General features: G+C 37.8%; 1 protein-coding gene across 2 annotated transcripts in view; it reads right to left on the bottom strand.

The window, feature by feature from the left end:
• wdr13 (WD repeat domain 13) overlaps positions 1–18,982 on the bottom strand; it is a 55,847-nt gene that overhangs the window by 16,219 nt on the left and 20,646 nt on the right. For both annotated transcript variants that reach the window (XM_028813587.2, XM_028813586.2), the window contains exons 5-9: positions 9,484–9,614; positions 8,466–8,773; positions 8,124–8,304; positions 554–695; positions 200–318 (exon numbers count right to left, since the gene is read on the bottom strand). In XM_028813587.2, coding sequence (XP_028669420.1) covers positions 200–318; positions 554–695; positions 8,124–8,304; positions 8,466–8,773; positions 9,484–9,614 — 881 coding nt within the window. The remainder of the gene's footprint in view (positions 1–199; positions 319–553; positions 696–8,123; positions 8,305–8,465; positions 8,774–9,483; positions 9,615–18,982) is intronic.

Here is an 18,982-nt window from a genome sequence, read left to right on the forward strand (position 1 = left end):
TTTAATAGTATAGGTATAGGTTGGGAGCATGTGTGCATTGCAGCTCGTTGCTGCCCCCACCACATGATGAACCACCCAGATTGGGACCCGAGTGCAGCTGTGCAACAGGTGACACCACTGCCAATCCTTCCACCAACCCCCAAGTTTTCCTTGCAAGTTGGAACTAACTGATAAATGCAGAGAAATCTCTTCATCTTACCCACACAGGCACCTTGCCGGAAGGACATCAATGGACAAAAAATGCTATGGATTGACTGGGAGCCATGCTGAATTGTAAAGCTTCTCTTTAATTGTAGTGTCCCTTCATTGTCAACAACTCTAGAATGGAGAATTTAAAAAAAATATTTAAAAAATGTAAAAGTATTATTTAAATTGAATTACAAAACTACACTCCTAGGTTAATCATCTAGGATATCAAAACCCTCAAAGCCTTTTGGCTTGGTTTTATTATTAATGAAAGGTTTAGCATTCTCCAACTGCATTTCCATTCATGTATTTTTGTGCTGAAAGCAACATATAATTTTTTTGGTTTGACTGTCAAAGTCATCCTCACCTGTACAGTAGCAGCTTGTTGACACAGGCATTAATAAGTAAAGATGGGTCTCGAGCCTCTCTGCTGATCCAGGAGCGAGCTGATATGCTAGTGATGGAGCTTCCCTCACTGACCACCAAGCGCTTGGCTTTAGTTAACTTACCTAACAAAAACAGTACAATAATTTATATTAAATTATCAACAAACTGTTTTTTTTTTTTTTTTGCTGGTAATAGAACAATATGTGTTAGGCAAGCTAAATTACGGATGAAAGGCTTGATACCCTTAACAATTTAAATTTAATAGCAAATTCAAAGGCAAGTTATAGTTATGTCAGTTGATAGTTAAGCTGTGTGACACATCCGTTCTTCACTTTCAGCTCAAGGAATGATGGTATAACATTGACCTAAACAAGGAGTGCTTTTATACAGAGGTAGGATTCAAGGTCCTGCTGCAGCAAAGCTTTCCCAAACTATACAACTAGCACTATCATACTTGATTATTTGTTTGAGGATCATCTTACCATGAATAATAAGATTTGATAATCTGACCTTATAATGTTGATCCTAAGCTCTTGAGACCCATGAACACAGACCTCACTTAAGGTGACAGGGATGACCAGATCCCTAAATATTGTTACAAGGTAGTGCACAACTTTGTAGAATTGTGCAAGTCTGTCTACTTGAGAGGTTTTGGCAGGACTAATATCCCAAAGTTCTGCATTTGAAATGTATGGCTACATGTGCCTTCCTGTGCAGACTCTGGACCTTATAAATAGCTGTATAAACCATTTTAGATAAGGAGGCATCAATAATTTGCTTCCTGTAGACACAATATGTTTCTAAAGCTAATTTCCTAACAACAATACACAGAGACAGAGATGGTTCTAATCCAGGCCTAATCCTGAACATTAGTTTGGACAATAAAAAGTAAAAATGTTAGGTTTGAATACACAACGGGGGGTGTGAAAATTGAGAGTACACCTTATAAGAAGAATTTAGGAGCTGTAGTGGACTCGACACTATCAATTGTCAGACAGTGTTCAGAAGCTATTAAGAAGGCAAACAGAATGTTAGGTTACTGTATATAACATGATGTGTTGAGTACAAGTCCAATGAGGTTATGCTCAAACTTTATTATGCGCTGGTGAGGCCTCGTTGAGTATTGTGTGCAGTTTTGGTCTCCAGGCTACAAAAAGGACATAGCAGCGCAGGAAAAAGTCCAGGGAAGAGTGACTAAGATTAAAAGAGCTGAGCCTTTTCAGTTTAAGCAAAAGAAAATTAAGAGGTGACATGATTGAAATGTTTACAATTATGAAGGGAATCAGTACAGTGGATCAAGAATGTTATTTTTAAAATGAGCTCATCAAGAACACAGGGAGACAGTTGGAAACTTGTTAATGGCAAATTTCACACAGTTTTTCTTTACACAGAGAACCATAGACGCTTGGAATAAGCTACCAAATGGCACGGTAGACGGTAAGACTTTAGGAGCTTTCAAAACTAGACTTGATGTTTTTATAGAAGAATTGAATGAATAGGACTGGCAAGCTTTGTTGGGCTGATTGGCCCATTCTCATCTAGAGTATTCTAATGTTCTAATACATTTTCCAAGATGAAGACTAAATGTTTAAATAATGTTAACCCTAAACAATCAAAGTACAGCCTATGCTCAGTCTAGTTTCACCTTCCTCTTCAGACTTATTTAAAAACTTCTACTATGGAAGGTCTGAATAAATTCATTAGGATAAATGTGCAGTAATATAGAAACTTAGATGGAGTCAATCATATTTCATACATTGAAGGAAGTACAAGTGACACATAAAGAAAATGTTTTTAAACTGCTTACGCCACATAGGCGTGGTTAAGTAATAAATCTCCTTGTGACTTTTCCTTTCACTATGAATCCTGCCTTACCCCAAAACAAATCCAACCACTTCTTTTCCAATCTCTGACCAAAGTTTGTCCAACTACCGTATTTCCCAGAAAATAAGCCCTAGCATGATTTTCAGTCTACTCTGTAATATAAGCCCTACCCCAGATCATCCGCTGAAAAGTAAGGTGCCTAAGGCCAGGTTTATACTTCATGCGACGAGTGCACCTGTGGACGCTACTACTACGCAAGCGCTGTACTGTTTATACTTGCTTGCGTACTTTAGACAGACAGACAGACAGACAGATAGACGGATAGACAGATAGATGGATAGATAGATACGTAAATTTACTTAAATCTGGAAGATTCCACTGGGTGGCAGTGCAAGATATCATCATGGTGAGAAGACGCTCGGCTTTGCTGTGTTGTGTTTTGCCCCAAACATCCATTAAATTCCAAGGACACCTTGCCACAATATCTCTGAAAAGGATGTTTAATGATTACATCCATCAATCCAGGAATTTGCCCATTCCAGCAGCATCGGGCACGAAATAGAAACAAAATCCCTGGATATTCACAAGCTGAACACAAGGATACACATACACTAGTGTCATTTTAGCGTCACCAAATCCCCAAACCTTCATGTCTTTGGAAGGAAAATGGAGCACACCAGGAAAATATGCAAACTTCAGGCAGGGAACACTAGCAACATGACTCCCTGTGAGGCAGAAGTGCTACTGCTCTGCCAACGTGCCGCCCCCATATGTGTAATTATTAACAGTATTCATTATTTAAACAAAGTTAACGATTTATCTGTAAAATTTAACATACATACTTTAATGCATTTCATAATGAAAGTGATATCAAGTATATATCTAAGGATTCTAAATGTGCAGAGAGTTAGAATATCATAGATTTAATGTGTTCTGAGTTGTGATCTACTACTGCTTGCCGCTGCTGTCAGGTCAGGAGCAAGCCCCAGAAGCACGTAGTGATTAACAACTGGGTCGGTTTTAAGATGACCTTTACAACGGTGTACTTTAATGATAAAGTAAACTACAAGGTTAAAGAGGACATTTTGAGATTAATGCAAATATTTCCAATTTAATCACAAAATAGACCTTTTCACCATGTCCTTATTTTTTTTCTCTGTGGCTCAAATACGCTGGCGTACATTCTGATGCTGTTGTGAAGGTGCAAAAAAAAAAAAAAAAAAAAATATAGTTTTATAATGTGGAATATGCAATGCTTGAATATAAAAGCACCACTAATACATTTCTTTGTCGGCATTTTGCTCCACCACATCGAACTATTCATCAAACATCAAAGCATGCACATCAATCCCGGAGGATCCTAAAAGCGGTAGGAGTCACAAGAAATTCAGGGATTCAGGGTTTAAATGTGGAGAGTTATGACGATATTCCAGAAGAAGATGACATGACTGTATTTGAATAAATTGTTATACATGAATAAATATAGGGCGGCACGGTGGCGCAGTGGGTAGCGCTGCTGCCTCGCAGTTGGGAGACCTGGGTTCGCTTCCCGGGTCCTCCCTGCGTGGAGTTTGCATGTTCTCCCCGTGTCTGCGTGGGTTTTCTCCGGGTGCTCCAGTTTCCTCCCACAGTCCAAAGACATGCAGGTTAGGTGGATTGGCGATTCTAAATTGGCCCTAGTGTGTGCTTGGTGTGTGGGTGTGTTTGTGTGTGTCCTGCGGTGGGTTGGCACCCTGCCCGGGATTGGTTCCTGCCTTGTGCCCTGTGTTGGCTGGGATTGGCTCCAGTAGACCCCCGTGACCCTGTGTTCGGATTCAGCGGGTTGGAAAATGGATGGATGGATGGATGAATAAATATAAGACATCCCCTGAAAATAAGCCCTAGTGCATCTTTTGGAGTAAAAATTAATATAAGACCCGGTTTTATTTTCGGGGGATAGTAAGCCTATCCTTTGGCCTCTGAACTCCTGATCTTGCAGTGGCTTCACTGAATCCCCTTGAAGACAATATTAAAAGGGAAAATCAGTTAAGTGAAAAGTTTCATGTTGGATTCATTTTATATAATTTAATAAACACTGGCACTGTGTCATTCACTCACTGACCAATTCCAACAAAAAACTAAATGCTTCAATATAAAGAATTTATTCCAAAGATGGTTTTAGCCCCTACCTAATAGAGAGGTACAATTAAACACATGTTAATCATTACTGCTATTTTGGCATTATTTAAATCTCAAAAAATAGTTATGCATTCATTCGAATGTGGAAATAAAAAAATTGCATTCATATAATCTGAACCTAAACTCCTAGTACAAGTGCATTATTTAAATAATCATATTTATATAATTTTAAATTGTTGCAACATAACAAACTGGGTGTTTCTCTTTACTGATGAAGCATTTCAAGAAAATAAAACATTAAGTTATCCTCTGTCTTATACCACTGTGTTCACTGTTTAAACAATGCACCAGGGATTATGATCACCAATTTCCTCCACTTTACCATTATTAAGAGCACAAGAAATCTGACAAACAAGAGGAGACCATTCAGTCTATCAAGCTGGGTTGCTTAGCTAAAAGTTAAGTTGTCACGGTATCTCATTCAGATATGTTTTAAAGTTTGCTAAATTTCCTACTTCTACTATATATCAGTAGTTTGTTCCAGATTCCCACAACTCTCTACATCAATAGCCAGCAGCCACAGCACATGCACTTCAGAACAGGTCATCCACCTGAAGCTAAGCATCTTTGGTCAGTACTTGGATGTTGGAAGAGGTTTTGGCAAGGCCAGCAGGAGGCACTTACCTTGTGGTCTGAATGTGGATCAAATGTCCCAGTGCAGTGACAGGGACACTGTGCTGGAAAATGGAATCGTCCTTCGGATGACATGTAAAACCGAAGTACTGGCTCTCTGTCATCATAAAATATCCCTGTGCGTTCTTCGTAAAGAATAGGGTGCATCCCAATGTCCTGGCTAAATTGCCCACTATGGCCTAATCATTCTAGACCCCTAATCATGTCCTGCCTCTAATTGGCTAACTCTCTTTCATAGCTAACAGCTAATGTGTGCTGAGTGTATTGGTACAAAACTGCTACAGTCAGATTACCCAGGTTTACGGTGCACATTAGTGGTGGTTGAAGTGGCTCCCCACTCACTATGTAAAGCTTTTTGAGTAGTGAGAAAAAGCACTTTATTATTATTATTAAAAGTGCTTCCTGGCTTCAGTCCTAAATGCATCATCTCTTAATTTCCACTGGTGTCCTTGGATATGTAATTCACCATTGACTTAAAAGAATTCTGCTGTGTCTATTTTATCAGTACCTTTTCAAGGATTTTAAAGACCTGGATTAGGTCCCCACAATGTCTTATCTGCTCGAGACTAAACAGGTTTAATTCTCTGATGCTATCAGAGAATGACATGTACTTACTGTACATCATGGGATGCACTTAGTTGCTCTGCTGTGCACAGCTTCAGGTGTTGCTATGTAATGTAGTGTGGTGACCAGATCGGAACACGATACTCCAGACTAGTGCATTCTATAGTCTCGGCATAACATTCCTGGATTTATATTCAATAGTTTTTATAGTATGACCTAACATTTTATTTGCCTTTTAATAGCTTCTGTGAACTGCTCAGATAAAGAAAACATTGTGTCAACATAAATCTCTTTCAGAGGTTTGTTGCTATAGGATAGTGCCAACCTTCTTTTATTTATAGCAACTTTTTGTCCACATGTACCACTTTCAAGTTTTCTACATTAAACTGCATTTTTCAAGTGTTCGCTCAATTCTGAACACTGTCCAAGTTATTTCCAATTGTTTTTGCTAATTCCTCAGTTTTTCATGCTGTAGGTCTTAACCTCCTTAGTGTTACACCAGAGCATCACTTGGGCTGTAAAAACTAAAAAAGCATTAGTCAACTGTATAGACGTGTCTTGCGTAAGACCTGAGGTTTACTCGGGCTGTAAAAGTGGCAACAGTGATAGTGCCTAGCGTTACCCTGGCAACAGTGTAGAGCCTGATAACACTGTCTCATAAGAAGCTTCTCTCATAAGCAGTGACTGACAAAGTGAATTTCTCTTCAGGCAATGAAATTGAAATGGACAGTAAAACAGAAAGTGATTATGGGAATATGAAAGTGACAATTGCATCACTTACACATGTGCAGTGTGCTGTTCATATTATTATTAGTAGTATCATTATTATATTTTCTACACTTCTGACTTTGCACTTTTAATGTTTTGCACATTTTACAGTAGAAGGACAAGATTTAATAAAAAAGTAATTTTTCAAGCCAAAAAATGCAAAGCTTTTTACATGTTTGTTTGAGAAAAAATGTAATGCTAAGGAAGTTAAAAAGCAATGCTTGTTGAGCTTAATGTATCTGTAATTGTAACCAATATTATCTTATAAGTATTCAACAGTTTAGCACTTTGAACTTGGATGCAAACTCACTATAAACAGTTATCTAAACAAGACGTTACCTTTTCTTTTTCAGTACATTTTCCAAATTAAGTAATCTTCCCTGAGCAGTGATTTCACTATTATTTTAAAGACATAACTTTAATGAAGATAACACTTCATTTTATATTTAAATTCACAAAACCTCAACTCAGAAACACTGTCCCATTTTACAGCACAAGTTTATTTTAAGAATGCTTGATTTTTCTTCACAGAAAATATTAACTAAATTGATCATTTTAACTGCTTTATTTGACACTAAAGGGTAAATGTCATAAACATCAGTTCTGAGCAAATGATCAGTATAAAGAAAATTCCACTGAGCAGCAAGACGGTATGCTGAACAACTGATTATTCTGTGAGCTGTCTAACAAAAGATAGACATCCTCTACAGAGTGTGCTGTAGGCAGAATTCATGACCATGGAAAACCAAAATCAAGCAGTATCAAACTTAACTAGTTAAAAAGCCAAAGAAAAAAAATCAGCCAGTTTAACAATGTGCAAGTGTAGAAATGGGATAATATTACTGAAATGGAGTAGCTTCTGTGTATTCAACACATCAATGGCTTGGGCCAGACAGTTTTAATACACTTATGTTTATAAGAATCACCTTAGTACTAGGGTGTTGTACCGTGTTAGCCATTACATCTTGCCTGAAGAAGGGGCCTGAGTTGCCTCGAAAGCTTGCATATTGTAATCTTTCTAGTTAGCCAATAAAAGGTGTCATTTTGCTTGGCTTTTCTCTAAGAATCACCTTCAAATTTTAATAAAACTATGAAAAGTGAAGAATGACTGTGACAGCACCTATCTATTTCACCATTAAAATCTTTAATTACATGAACCAATAAAATAAAAAATAGTTTTTAACAGTAATACATTTATTTTAGCTTTATCGTTACAATGATGTAGGAAAAAAACATAACATATTTCTAATGTAGGATAACACAGTCCTTAGCATTTCTGCCTCACGGATAATGTGTCCCAAGGCTAAATTCTGTGCCTTATTTTTTCTTTATGGAATGACTGCATGTAATCCCTGTGCCTGCATGAGTTATCCTCTCAATGCTCCAGTTTTCCTCTCACAGATGAGCAGATCAGATTACTTGGCAATTCTGAGTTGGCTCTGTGTGAATTTAAGTATGGGTGTGTGTGATAAGAGCACCTGTGATGAACCCAACCCCTTGTTACTGTGATACAGATTATTTCAATCTAAAAATGTAATAAAAATATAGAATTCTGCATTTTACTTTTACAAATATATATATACCTGTGGCCATATCAAAAAGGAAGGAGAAGATGCTTCCTCTGTCATCTCCAGCCCAAAGAATCTTCCCAGGTGCATCAAAAGATAAGGACAGTACTCTTCCAGTCAGCTTGCTAGAGCCACCCTTTACCTTCTTTCCAGTTGAGATATTCACTACGTGAACGTTATGTTTGCTATTTCCAACCTACAATGCAATGCACAGATCTGTTACATAAATAAAATACAACATCCACTGTTAAATACAAACTTGCAGACATACAGCAATAACCTGTGACTCCTATCTTTTAGCAATAATGCAAAATGCTTTAGCTACTTCACGTGTTCTATGCAAGTTAAATAACTAACCACAGTGAGATTGTTATTCATGGGTTGGAAAGTGCAACAAAGCAGCTCTGAGCCATCAGGATCTGAAACTTCCCGGATACACCGTCCATCCTCAGTGTTCCAAATGCGCAAGGTCCCGTCCTGTGATGTTGACACGATTATATCATTGCTTAGAGACCATGCAAAGTCAGTCACAGCCCTCAAATGCCCTTTAAGCACCAGTCGGACACTGGGGGGTGCTGGCACCAAAGCCAGGATAGACAAGGTTCCATCAAGTGAACAACAAGCCAGAAGATGTTTGTCATCATTGGCAAACTGGACCTTTGGAACTAATATAAACCAGAAAAACACAAGACAGTGAAAGGAGAGGCGGAAGAAAATGTAATAAAATATGCTGTTATAGTAAAACTTTTTTTACCTAAAATAAACCAAATTCATATACAGGTACTATATTGAAAATTCCACTTAAACAAAATAGTTTCATAGAAAAATACTTTATTGCCTATGTGAACATTTTAACTAGAATCAACCAATTCATACTATTTACTAGAATAAACCTTTAACCATTCCAAACAGCTTTCTTAAAAATCATTTTCCAATCTGTACTTTATTGCAAACTTGGACACTCAAGAATAATAATTTTAACTATTTTCTTCTTTAATGTGAGCAGTCAAAAACTGAAACATGCGGTTTTAAATTATTTAAAGATTACTGTAGGTCTGGAAAAAAGTATAATCATGACTCATAAGATATATGCATTACACCGAGGAGCGATGAGGACATCACTGACAGACAAGTGCGCACACTCTGCCTCATTCAGAACATGTCAGTAATTAACTTATCTAGCACTCTGGAATGTGGCAAAAACATTGAAGCACTTGGTTAAATGCCTACATAAAACTAAAGACGAATGTACAAGCTCCACACAGACAGGGATCTAAAAGTGGAAACATCAAATATAACCAAATGTGCTCATTTTGGCAGCCATCACTAATACATTCATGCATAAATGTTCTATGAATTCTTCAGATTTCCATACCTGCGGAGTCCACATGTTGATCAAAGATGTGGTACATTCCAGCAAAAGCATAGTTCTCACTCAAAGTGGTGTCTCCAGCCATTGCTCGACTTGCTTCTGCTACAGAGGTTGGCACCAAACTGCCTGGAGGCCTGAAGAAAACAGTAGATAAAAACATTTTGATACCTTGTCAAAGAAACTAATAGAAGAAAACATTCTAGGCAACCAACTATATGTAGAGTGTCAGAAAGATCCAAACGTTGACCTAGCGTCATCATGTTTCTTATTGTTTCTTACATAAAAAGAAGCTCAAAAGGAACAAGACCACACAATTCCTAATACTTTCAGCAAGCTCCTTTGTTACAAATAAAAGTGCCGTAGCTAGCTCAGTACTTTCTTTCCTGTATCAATATGTGTTTCATTCAGAAAATGTCTGCAAAGACTGCTTCATAGTTATCAGTAATAATGCTGCACAGACATTTTTCAGTGTTATTAATAAGGCAGAATTGCGGCCCTCAACCATTTGAAGAAGATGAACACCGCTGTTACCATCAACAATGTTCAGAAAGTCACTGTTTTTTAAAAACTACCAAAATTGTGATGGTTTTGAATCAAATAACTACACTGAGTACACAGTGTTGTACATTTTCAATATAGGGCATAGTTATATTTGAGAATAACAATTATTATTTGTTTTTAGCAAAATCACATCACCAAAGAGGAATTCTGGCCCTGACAGCTCAAAGCTCAATAAATAACTGTTTCTCTGTTCTTTATTTAATAACGCTGGCCTTCTTAAAACACACAGTTTGGCTTAGTTTGCACCTCAGTACTTTAACTTGAGTATTCCAAAATCATGGATTTCTATTTCAACCTTTGACATAAACTTCCATAAATGTTTCACATCAATGTCCTCTTACATGGTCTGCTTCATCTGCCTGTCAGATGGTCTCACATTTGTCCTCTGAATACATAATAGCAACAGTTTCCCAGTATTTTACAAATAATAAAATCATCAGTCAAAATAATCACTCCTTATAAAACAGCAAATAATAACCATCACTCAGGTTAACATCAGTAGCCTGTATTTTCATATTACTTTGGACTATCAGATCGAATGTCACTATTTAAATGATTAGAATGTGGAATAAAAATGTCATTATTGTATTACTCGAGACACGATATGCAATACTGCTGTATTTTACAAATCTGTTTTTGGACATCACTATCAAAATAAGGCTTTTTGTAATTCTGATTGACTAGCTTGTTTCTTCATTAGTAAAATGGACAGCCTTCTGATTATTAAACACACCCATTCATAATGTAATTTAAGGCAGGGTTTTTTTCTGACCCACTGGTCTGCTCTTTGATTTATAGTTGTACCAAGAACAAATTTTTAGAGAGTTCTCTGTAACGTCTAAAATACCATCCTGCTGCTGATTCTGCTCCAACTCACTCTTAAACTGGAGATGCCCTAGTGACTGCTGCATTATGACAGAACTGTAAATGCATCCATTGTACCAAGCAAAAGATATTAAAGATCATTAATGATAAAATAAACTGTCCTATTTCTGATTCTGCATTCAATATTATCTGCACTCAAAGTATATACAGGTGACCTGGATTACATTTTTCTACAATTGTAAAGGGGAAAAAAGAGAGAAAAACAGTTTAGTTTAATTACATTACAGCTTAATGTGTGGTTTGTGACACAAGCAAAACTTGTTGTGGTATATGGTTTCAGGCAGGCTATTCAGAGACTACAACAGTACAACAAGAAACCTCAGATTTCCATCACACTACGTGCTTTCTTTTTTAAATAGAATCTCACTGCACCTTTATGTCATTTTAACATTTCTTCCTCAATGGCCATTAAAATGTCAGGGTTGAACTTACTGTACATAATATATGTTTATAGCATGAAACAACAAAAGATTCTGCTCAACTTCAAGGAATGGACGTCTTTTGAATATGCAGCTGCATTTAGCTGTTACTCAGGTCTTGTGTGTAATCACAGCCACAAACTTAATTCTTTAGATATTCAGAGAAACTATTTTTTTTAACTGAAATTTCCTTTTTGTGTTTATTTTTTTTTTTAATCATTATTGTTTAAAAAAATTGCTAAAGTTCAATTTCCTTCATTTTTTTTTTTAAATTACCCAATCTCCATCCAAAAAAAAAAAATGCTCGTCATAGCAATAAAACAATTGATTAATCACAAAAATGCAACTGTAAACACTAAAATATAATGGAAATGGTGAGGTGACATTTTCTATGGGACATCTCCCAATCCGGCAAATAGGGGCCCCCACTTCTATATTTTTTTGGAAACATTGATAATGTTCACAATCAGAAGTCAGCATGGGTATGAAATTAAAGGCTCAACCTGAAAAACTGATCTAAGCCAGCCCAAATGATATTTGCAAATTTGAAACAAAACCTGAAATCAATCACTCTGCATTTTTCTCAGAGGAGTACAAACACATAAACACATGGAAATGGAGTCCAGACACAACTTAGCTGTGTGTTGCTGCTCTGCATTAGTGTCTTCTCACATATACTTTGGAGATGTGCATGGTGGAATGACTACACTGCTCTCACTGGCACAACAGTTCTAACTTTGGCCTGTAAGATAAAATTAAAAAGTCCAGTGAATCAGTCCATGTGTGGGACCTGTGAAGGACTTTAGTCATGTCCAGAGCTGTTACCAGTCTTCTGTCCAGTGCTCCCAAAATAGGCTCTGGTTTCCACGATCTTGAATTAAAATTAAGCATGTTCAAAATGAATGGATAACAGAGAACAATCAAATACATTATTCAGTATATGTATGTGGATGATTGGCTCCAGGACCCCCAGATACCAAAGTACACAATGTTCAAGTGACTTACTGTATATAAAACGGTGTAGTATTTATATGTAAACTACGCACATCCTCCTGTATACTTTACATTTTCTCTAGGTTACTTACAAGGAAGGGGACTTAAAAAATTTACAGTATTGCAAAAAAACATGTTATTATACAACTTACAGCAATCCCTTTTAGTCACCGTCAAAATACTCCCCATGAGATGCAATACACTTGTCCCAGCACTTCTTCCATTCCTGAAACTTTTCCTGTACTCATAATTTGTTACAGTGTCTAGTACCTACTACAATTCTTTCTGCATTTCTTTTCATGGTAGCGAATCTTCCTTCTTTTACTCTCAATTTTGATTTTGGAAACAAACAGAAGTTACAAGGAGCAACACCTGGCAAATTGAGGGTTCAAAGCAAGAACCACTTTGTTTTTGGTCAAAATCTGTTTGGCTGACAACGAAGGTGAGCTGTTACAGTGAAAAATGCAACTGTGCATATGGCTTGGGATGTTTTTTTCCCCCAATGCATATTTGCAAATGATTCAGCAGCTCAGTGAGATTAACAGTCTGCTCATGATCAAACTCTTTATTAACAACTCTATTAATACAGAAAAATGTGGCCATCATTGCCTTGATGTTTGATATAATTTTAATGTGGTTTTTTTCTGGCTTGGAAAAAAAAAAATAAAAAATCACCAAAGTCAAGGGCACAATTCTGGAAAAATCATCTGGATCAACTCAGCATTTGGCAGTTTAATTAACAAGACTGTAGGCATATGATACCAAGCACCTTAGTTAATAACGTCACCCTAGTCCCATGCTTTTAAACGATTCTAAGAATTTTTGGGTCTCTCTTTATATAATGTCTAATACAATGTTTTCTCATTGAGAAATAACAATTTTCACTCCCTCTTGGCCTTTGAGGGATTGCTTTATCCACTTAGTTGCTTTTTACGAACAGTTTCTTCATAGAAACAAAGAGTGCATACAACACAAGTGATGAACAAACAATGCTCAAACAACAAGTGCTAGAAAGAGACTGAGGAACCCTTCCCTTTGACTGTCCTCTGAAGAGTGACAGCATGGGATCCTCAAAGCAACTCCCAAAAGATCTGAAAACAAAGATGGTTCAGTATCATGGTTTAGGGGAAGGCCACAAAAAGCTATCTCAGAGGTTTAAACTGTCAGTTTCAACTGTAAGGAATGTAACAGGAAATGGAAGGCCACAGGCACAGTTGATGTTAAACCCAGGTCTGACAGGCCAAGAAAAATACAGGAGCGGCATATGCACAGGATTGTGAGAATGGTTACAGACAACCCACAGATCACCTCCATATGACCTGCAAGAACATCTTGCTGCAGATGGTGTATTTGTACATCGTTCTACAATTCAGCGCAATTTGCACAAAGAACATCTGTATGGCAGGGTGATGAGAAAGAAACCCTTTCTGCACTCACGCCACAAACAGAGTCGTTTGTTGTATGCAAATGCTCATTCAGACAAGCCAGATTAATTTTGGAACAAAGTGCTTTGGACTGATGAGACAAAAATTGAGTTATTTGGTCATAACAAAAAGCGCTTTGCATGGCGGAAGAAGAACACCGCATTCCAAGAAAAACACCTGCTACCTACTGTCAAATTTGGTGGAGGTTCCATCATGCTGTGGGGCTGTGTGGCAAGTTCAGGGACTGAGGCCCTTGTTTAAGTCGAAGGTCGGATGAATTCAACCCAATATCAAGAAATTCTTCAGGATAATGTTCAAACATCAGTCACAAAGTTGAAGTTACGTAGGGGTTGGATATTCCAACAAGACAATGACCCAATACACAGTTTGAAATCTACAAAGGCATTCATGCACAGGGAGAAGTACAATGTTCTGGAATAGCCATCACAGTCCCTTGACTTGAATACCATCGAAAATCTATGGGATGATTTGAAGCAGGCTGTCCATGCTCTGCAGCCATCAAATTTAACTGAACTGGAGAGATTTTGTATGGAAGAATGGTCAAAAATACGTCCATCCAGAATCCAGACACTCATCAAAGGCTATAGGAGGCGTCTAGAGGATGTTATATTTGCTCAACTAAGTATTGATGCAATATCTCTGTTGGGGAGCCCAAATGTATGCACCTGTCTCATTTTGTTATGATGCATATTGCATATTTTCTGTTAATCCAATAAACTTAATGTCACTGCTGAAATACTACTGTTTCCATAAGGCATGTCATATATTAAAAGGAAGTTGCTACTTTGAAAGCTCAGCCAATGATTAACAAAAATCCAAAGAATTAAGAGGGGTTCCCAAAACTTTTTCATATATATATGAATGATACACGAAAATGTCGGATTAATAGGAGGTGTTAAGAAAAAGCCTATTAAACGTCAAACTATGTTATAATTTTACACATTACGAACCTAATAATCACGTTTTACAACAAAACAGAAAAAAATTAACTGAAAAAATGACCTTACAGTTACAGAATTGTCTGAAGTTAAATACAGTATGTGCTGTACTTAAAAAGTTCAGTCCTATGATGATTTAAAGAAACGTTTGATCATAGTCTGCTTTCCTGACGAGTGCCGTTTCTTTGCTGCCAAGTCTCACCATCTTTGCAGCATCATTATGTTGATTCCTGTAGCTTCTTCTTGTTGCTCAATGTATTTAATTGCAGTTTCTAGAGCTTTAACTCCGTCACTCATATATTCAACATCCGTACAAGCGTATACTGTTTACTACAGCATTGTGACTGTGTGTGTGTGTGTGTGTGTGTGTGCTGTGACGTGTGAGTACCCATCTTGCACCGGAAAACACGAAGCTGAGTCTCAGTACTTTAGCAACACCGGCTTTATTAAGCTTGGAACAGCAACAGAGCGGGATCTGCCACTCTCCTATACACGCACAGCAGTCAGGCAGGGCCGTGGCCAAGTAATACTGTGCCCTGTGCATTTATAATGCTCCTTGTTCCTTGTATCGCCCATCGATGGCAGGCGCTTATAGCATGTCCGCGATCTTTTCGGATTCGCTTTTACGGTGAACTGCTACAGCGCTGGGAGACTGCGATTGCTTTGGAATGCTCTTCTGCATGTCGTCCCGTTGGGTGGAATCCCACAAAAGTTTAGAAACTCACTCACACCAGCCATGATTCTTTTCAAAGGTAAAGTGCAGGTTAATTTGTTTTATGTATTTTTACTTTATGTTTTGTATTAATCATTTTTATATGAATAGTCTTAGGTTGTGGAACGAATCATCTGAGTTTTCATTATTTCTTATGGGGAAATTCGCTTTGATATACAGTGATCCCTCGCTATATCGCGCTTCGCCTTTCGCAGCTTCACTCTATCGCAGATTTTATATGTAAGCATATTTAAATATATATCGCGGATTTTTTGCTGGTTCGCGGATTTCTGAGGACAATGGGTCTTTTAATTTCTGGTACATGCTTCCTCAGTTGGTTTGCCCAGTTGATTTCATACAAGGGACGCTATTGGCAGATGGCTGAGAAGAAACCCAACTTACTTTTCTCTTTCTCTCTCTTGCACTTTCTCTGATCCTGATGTAGGGGGTGTGAGCAGGGGGGCTGTTCGCACACCTAGACGATACGGACGCTCGTCTAAAAATGCTGAAAGATTATCTTCACGTTGCTACCTTCTGTGTGCAGCTGCTTAGTGAAGCGACATGCTGCACGGTGCTTCGCATACTTAAAAGCTCGAAGGGCACGTATTGATTTTTGCATGTTTGTTTTTCTCTGTCTGTCTCTCTTTGTCTGCTCCTGACGGAGGGGGTGTGAGCTGCCGCCTTCAACAGCTTTGTGCCGCGGTGCTTTGCATACTTAAAAGCCAAACAGCCCTACTGATTTGTTTGTTTTCTCTGTCTTTATGACAGTCTCTGCTCCTGACGCGCACTCCTTTGAAGAGGAAGATATGTTTGCATTCTTTTAATTGTGAGACAGAACTGTCATCTCTGTCTTGTCATGGAGCACAGTTTAAACTTTTGAAAAAGAGACAAATGTTTGTTTGCAGTGTTTGAATAACGTTCCTGTCTCTCTACAATCTCCTGTGTTTCTGCGCAAATCTGTGACCCAAGCATGACAATATAAAAATAACCATATAAACATATGGTTTCTACTTTGCGGATTTTCTTATTTCGTGGGTGGCTCTGGAACGCAACCCCCGCGATGGAGGAGGGATTACTGTACCAGTGTTTTGGACTGCGAGCACGTTTCCAGAACGAATTATGCTTGCAAACCGAGGTTCCACTGTAATTAGCTGTGGTAGAGTCGGGAGCAACAAAAAATAGACTACACTCACGCTCGCAACATGCAGTTCTTGTGGCTAATTGATGTGTTTTTTTTTTTTGCGGTGGGATGTCGGATAATACGGAATGTCGGATAAGCAAAACTCTACTGTATAAACTTTCAGCAAGTGCTTGTGTTTCACTCATGTAAAATGTTTTAATTTGCCCGTGCAATCAATCCACTGTAGCAGATTTGATGTCTCAATTCATTGACTCAGCTTAGCCTTAGCCAAGCACTTTGGATTGGCGCAAAAGCTGCAGTCGCACGGTGCCAAATCTGAACAGTGGGTGGGTGCGGCATTTCTTCAAATCCACAGTTTCACAGAGCAGCCTTTGCAACCCATGCAACATTAAAGCTTAGCAAATCAATAAATAACAGGCAGCAGATTTCAGAATTTCCAAATGAATAATATTAACAGTAAATAATCAGCAATCTGTCTGTTATTGATTCTGAACATACGGTCATGCAGAGTTGCTGGTCAAAATTATAACTGATATTACTCAAATGTGTGTGACTTAAGTCAAACATTAAATATGATTGCTGTCATATATGTTTAGAGTTTACTAAAGTAATACATATAACAGTCAGTAAAGTACAGAATTTCAGTTTGGAAAAAGACAGTTCTCTATCGGTTGCTGTTACTAACTTTATTACTTTAATTTTGATCAATAACATTGTATAACTGAAATCATTTAGACATTTGCACCCTGCAATAGGTTAGCACCTTATCCAGGATTGTTTTTTTGCTCTTAATGCTGCCGGAATGTGCTTAACCAAACAGGCTCCATGTGAATGTGCAAGTGATGGGGAGGACTGCTGTTCAGGGTTGGTTTCTGCACCCCAAACTAAACTGGATTATATGGGTCAGCAAAATAAATATGTCAGTAGTGACACTACAAGTTTCTTCACTGAAACAAAGACCAACAAAGGGTCTTGGCATGAAGTTCGCATTAATAGAATGAACACTAGTACAGATCTGAACACCTCCCTAGTTTGGCGATTTGGACTAAAGTGACAATGAAGCAAAGTGCCCTAATCCTTGCAAAGTTGTACATAAGACACAACTAACCTCAAACTGCACAAACCTCATTTTTTATCCTAAATACATCCTGCACATGCAAGCTATTATGTTGTACGTAGAAGAAAGAAAGCCCCTGTGCTTTACTCACCTTGAGGGTCTGGGCTTGCATGATCTACTTTTTTCATTGCAGTTTAGATTAATTGTATATCTGCATTATTTTTATTTGTTCAGGTTTTCCCTTTCATAAACATGTGGGTGTACACCTCACAGGAAACATACCTATTTCTTAGTGTGAAGTTAATGAAGGTTGATTTAAAATTGGCTGCCTTAAAAATGGATAGTTTTACATAAAAATGTAGTTTAGTGTAATCTCTTTACAAGTTAAGTAAAAACATACTGTAACAACATAGTATACAAAACATAACAAATGGACAAAAAACAGATGGAGCACATATTAATTGATTTCATGCTGCTTTATCAAAATATTAATAATTCTTCAGTTGTATCTTAACCTGGCATATGTATTTTATCCCCCTTCAATTACAACCCTAAGTAGCTGATCAGCAGCAAAGCATGGATCTATGACACAAGGAGACCTACATAAACCCAACTTTTTTTTTTTTTTTTTTTTATTCCTTCAAAAAGTATATATTTTGCATTATATCATTATAGACAGACTTATGTTTTTGCTAAGCTACAAATGGCACAGTAAAAGCCGGCATATGTTTGATTATGGATCATCGCTCTCTGCTTCATCTTGTAGATGAAGTAGATATCGCAATGCAAACTAAGAAAAGAGAATGTACAGCTGTAGAGAACTGACTGTCTGTCCTAACCTCAGTCTACAATAAATCTGTGGTTAAAAGTGTCAAACTGACAGTCCAAAGAACAAATATATCCTGTACATCAGGCCCTGACATGTACATAGCCAGCTGCCTGAAGAGGGTAGATCAGTCATCACATGACTTTCTCAGAAAACAGAATTGAACTCGAGAAAGCTAAAGATGTTAGTTTACATTTAGATCCTAAAAAGAATTTATTTTGGGTCACCGAAGCAAATATGCTGTAGGGCATCTGTTGGTGAAGAAAGATTCACGGATCTTGACTTTGCTGATGATGCTGTGATCTTTGCGGAGTCAATGGAGGCTCTGATCCGGGCGGTCGAGAGACTGAGCGAGAAGTCCGAGTGTCTGGGCTTGTGAGTGTCCTGGATAAAAACCAAGATCCAGGCCTTTAATGACCTTTTGGGCACAGCCATTAGCAGTGTGTCTGTTTGCAGACAGAGTGTCGACCTTGTCGAGAGGTTTACCTACATTGGCAGTGACATTTGTGTCTCTGGTGACTCTTC

Source organism: Erpetoichthys calabaricus, chromosome 11, assembly GCF_900747795.2.
Source record: "Erpetoichthys calabaricus chromosome 11, fErpCal1.3, whole genome shotgun sequence".
Lineage (NCBI taxonomy): Eukaryota > Metazoa > Chordata > Cladistia > Polypteriformes > Polypteridae > Erpetoichthys > Erpetoichthys calabaricus.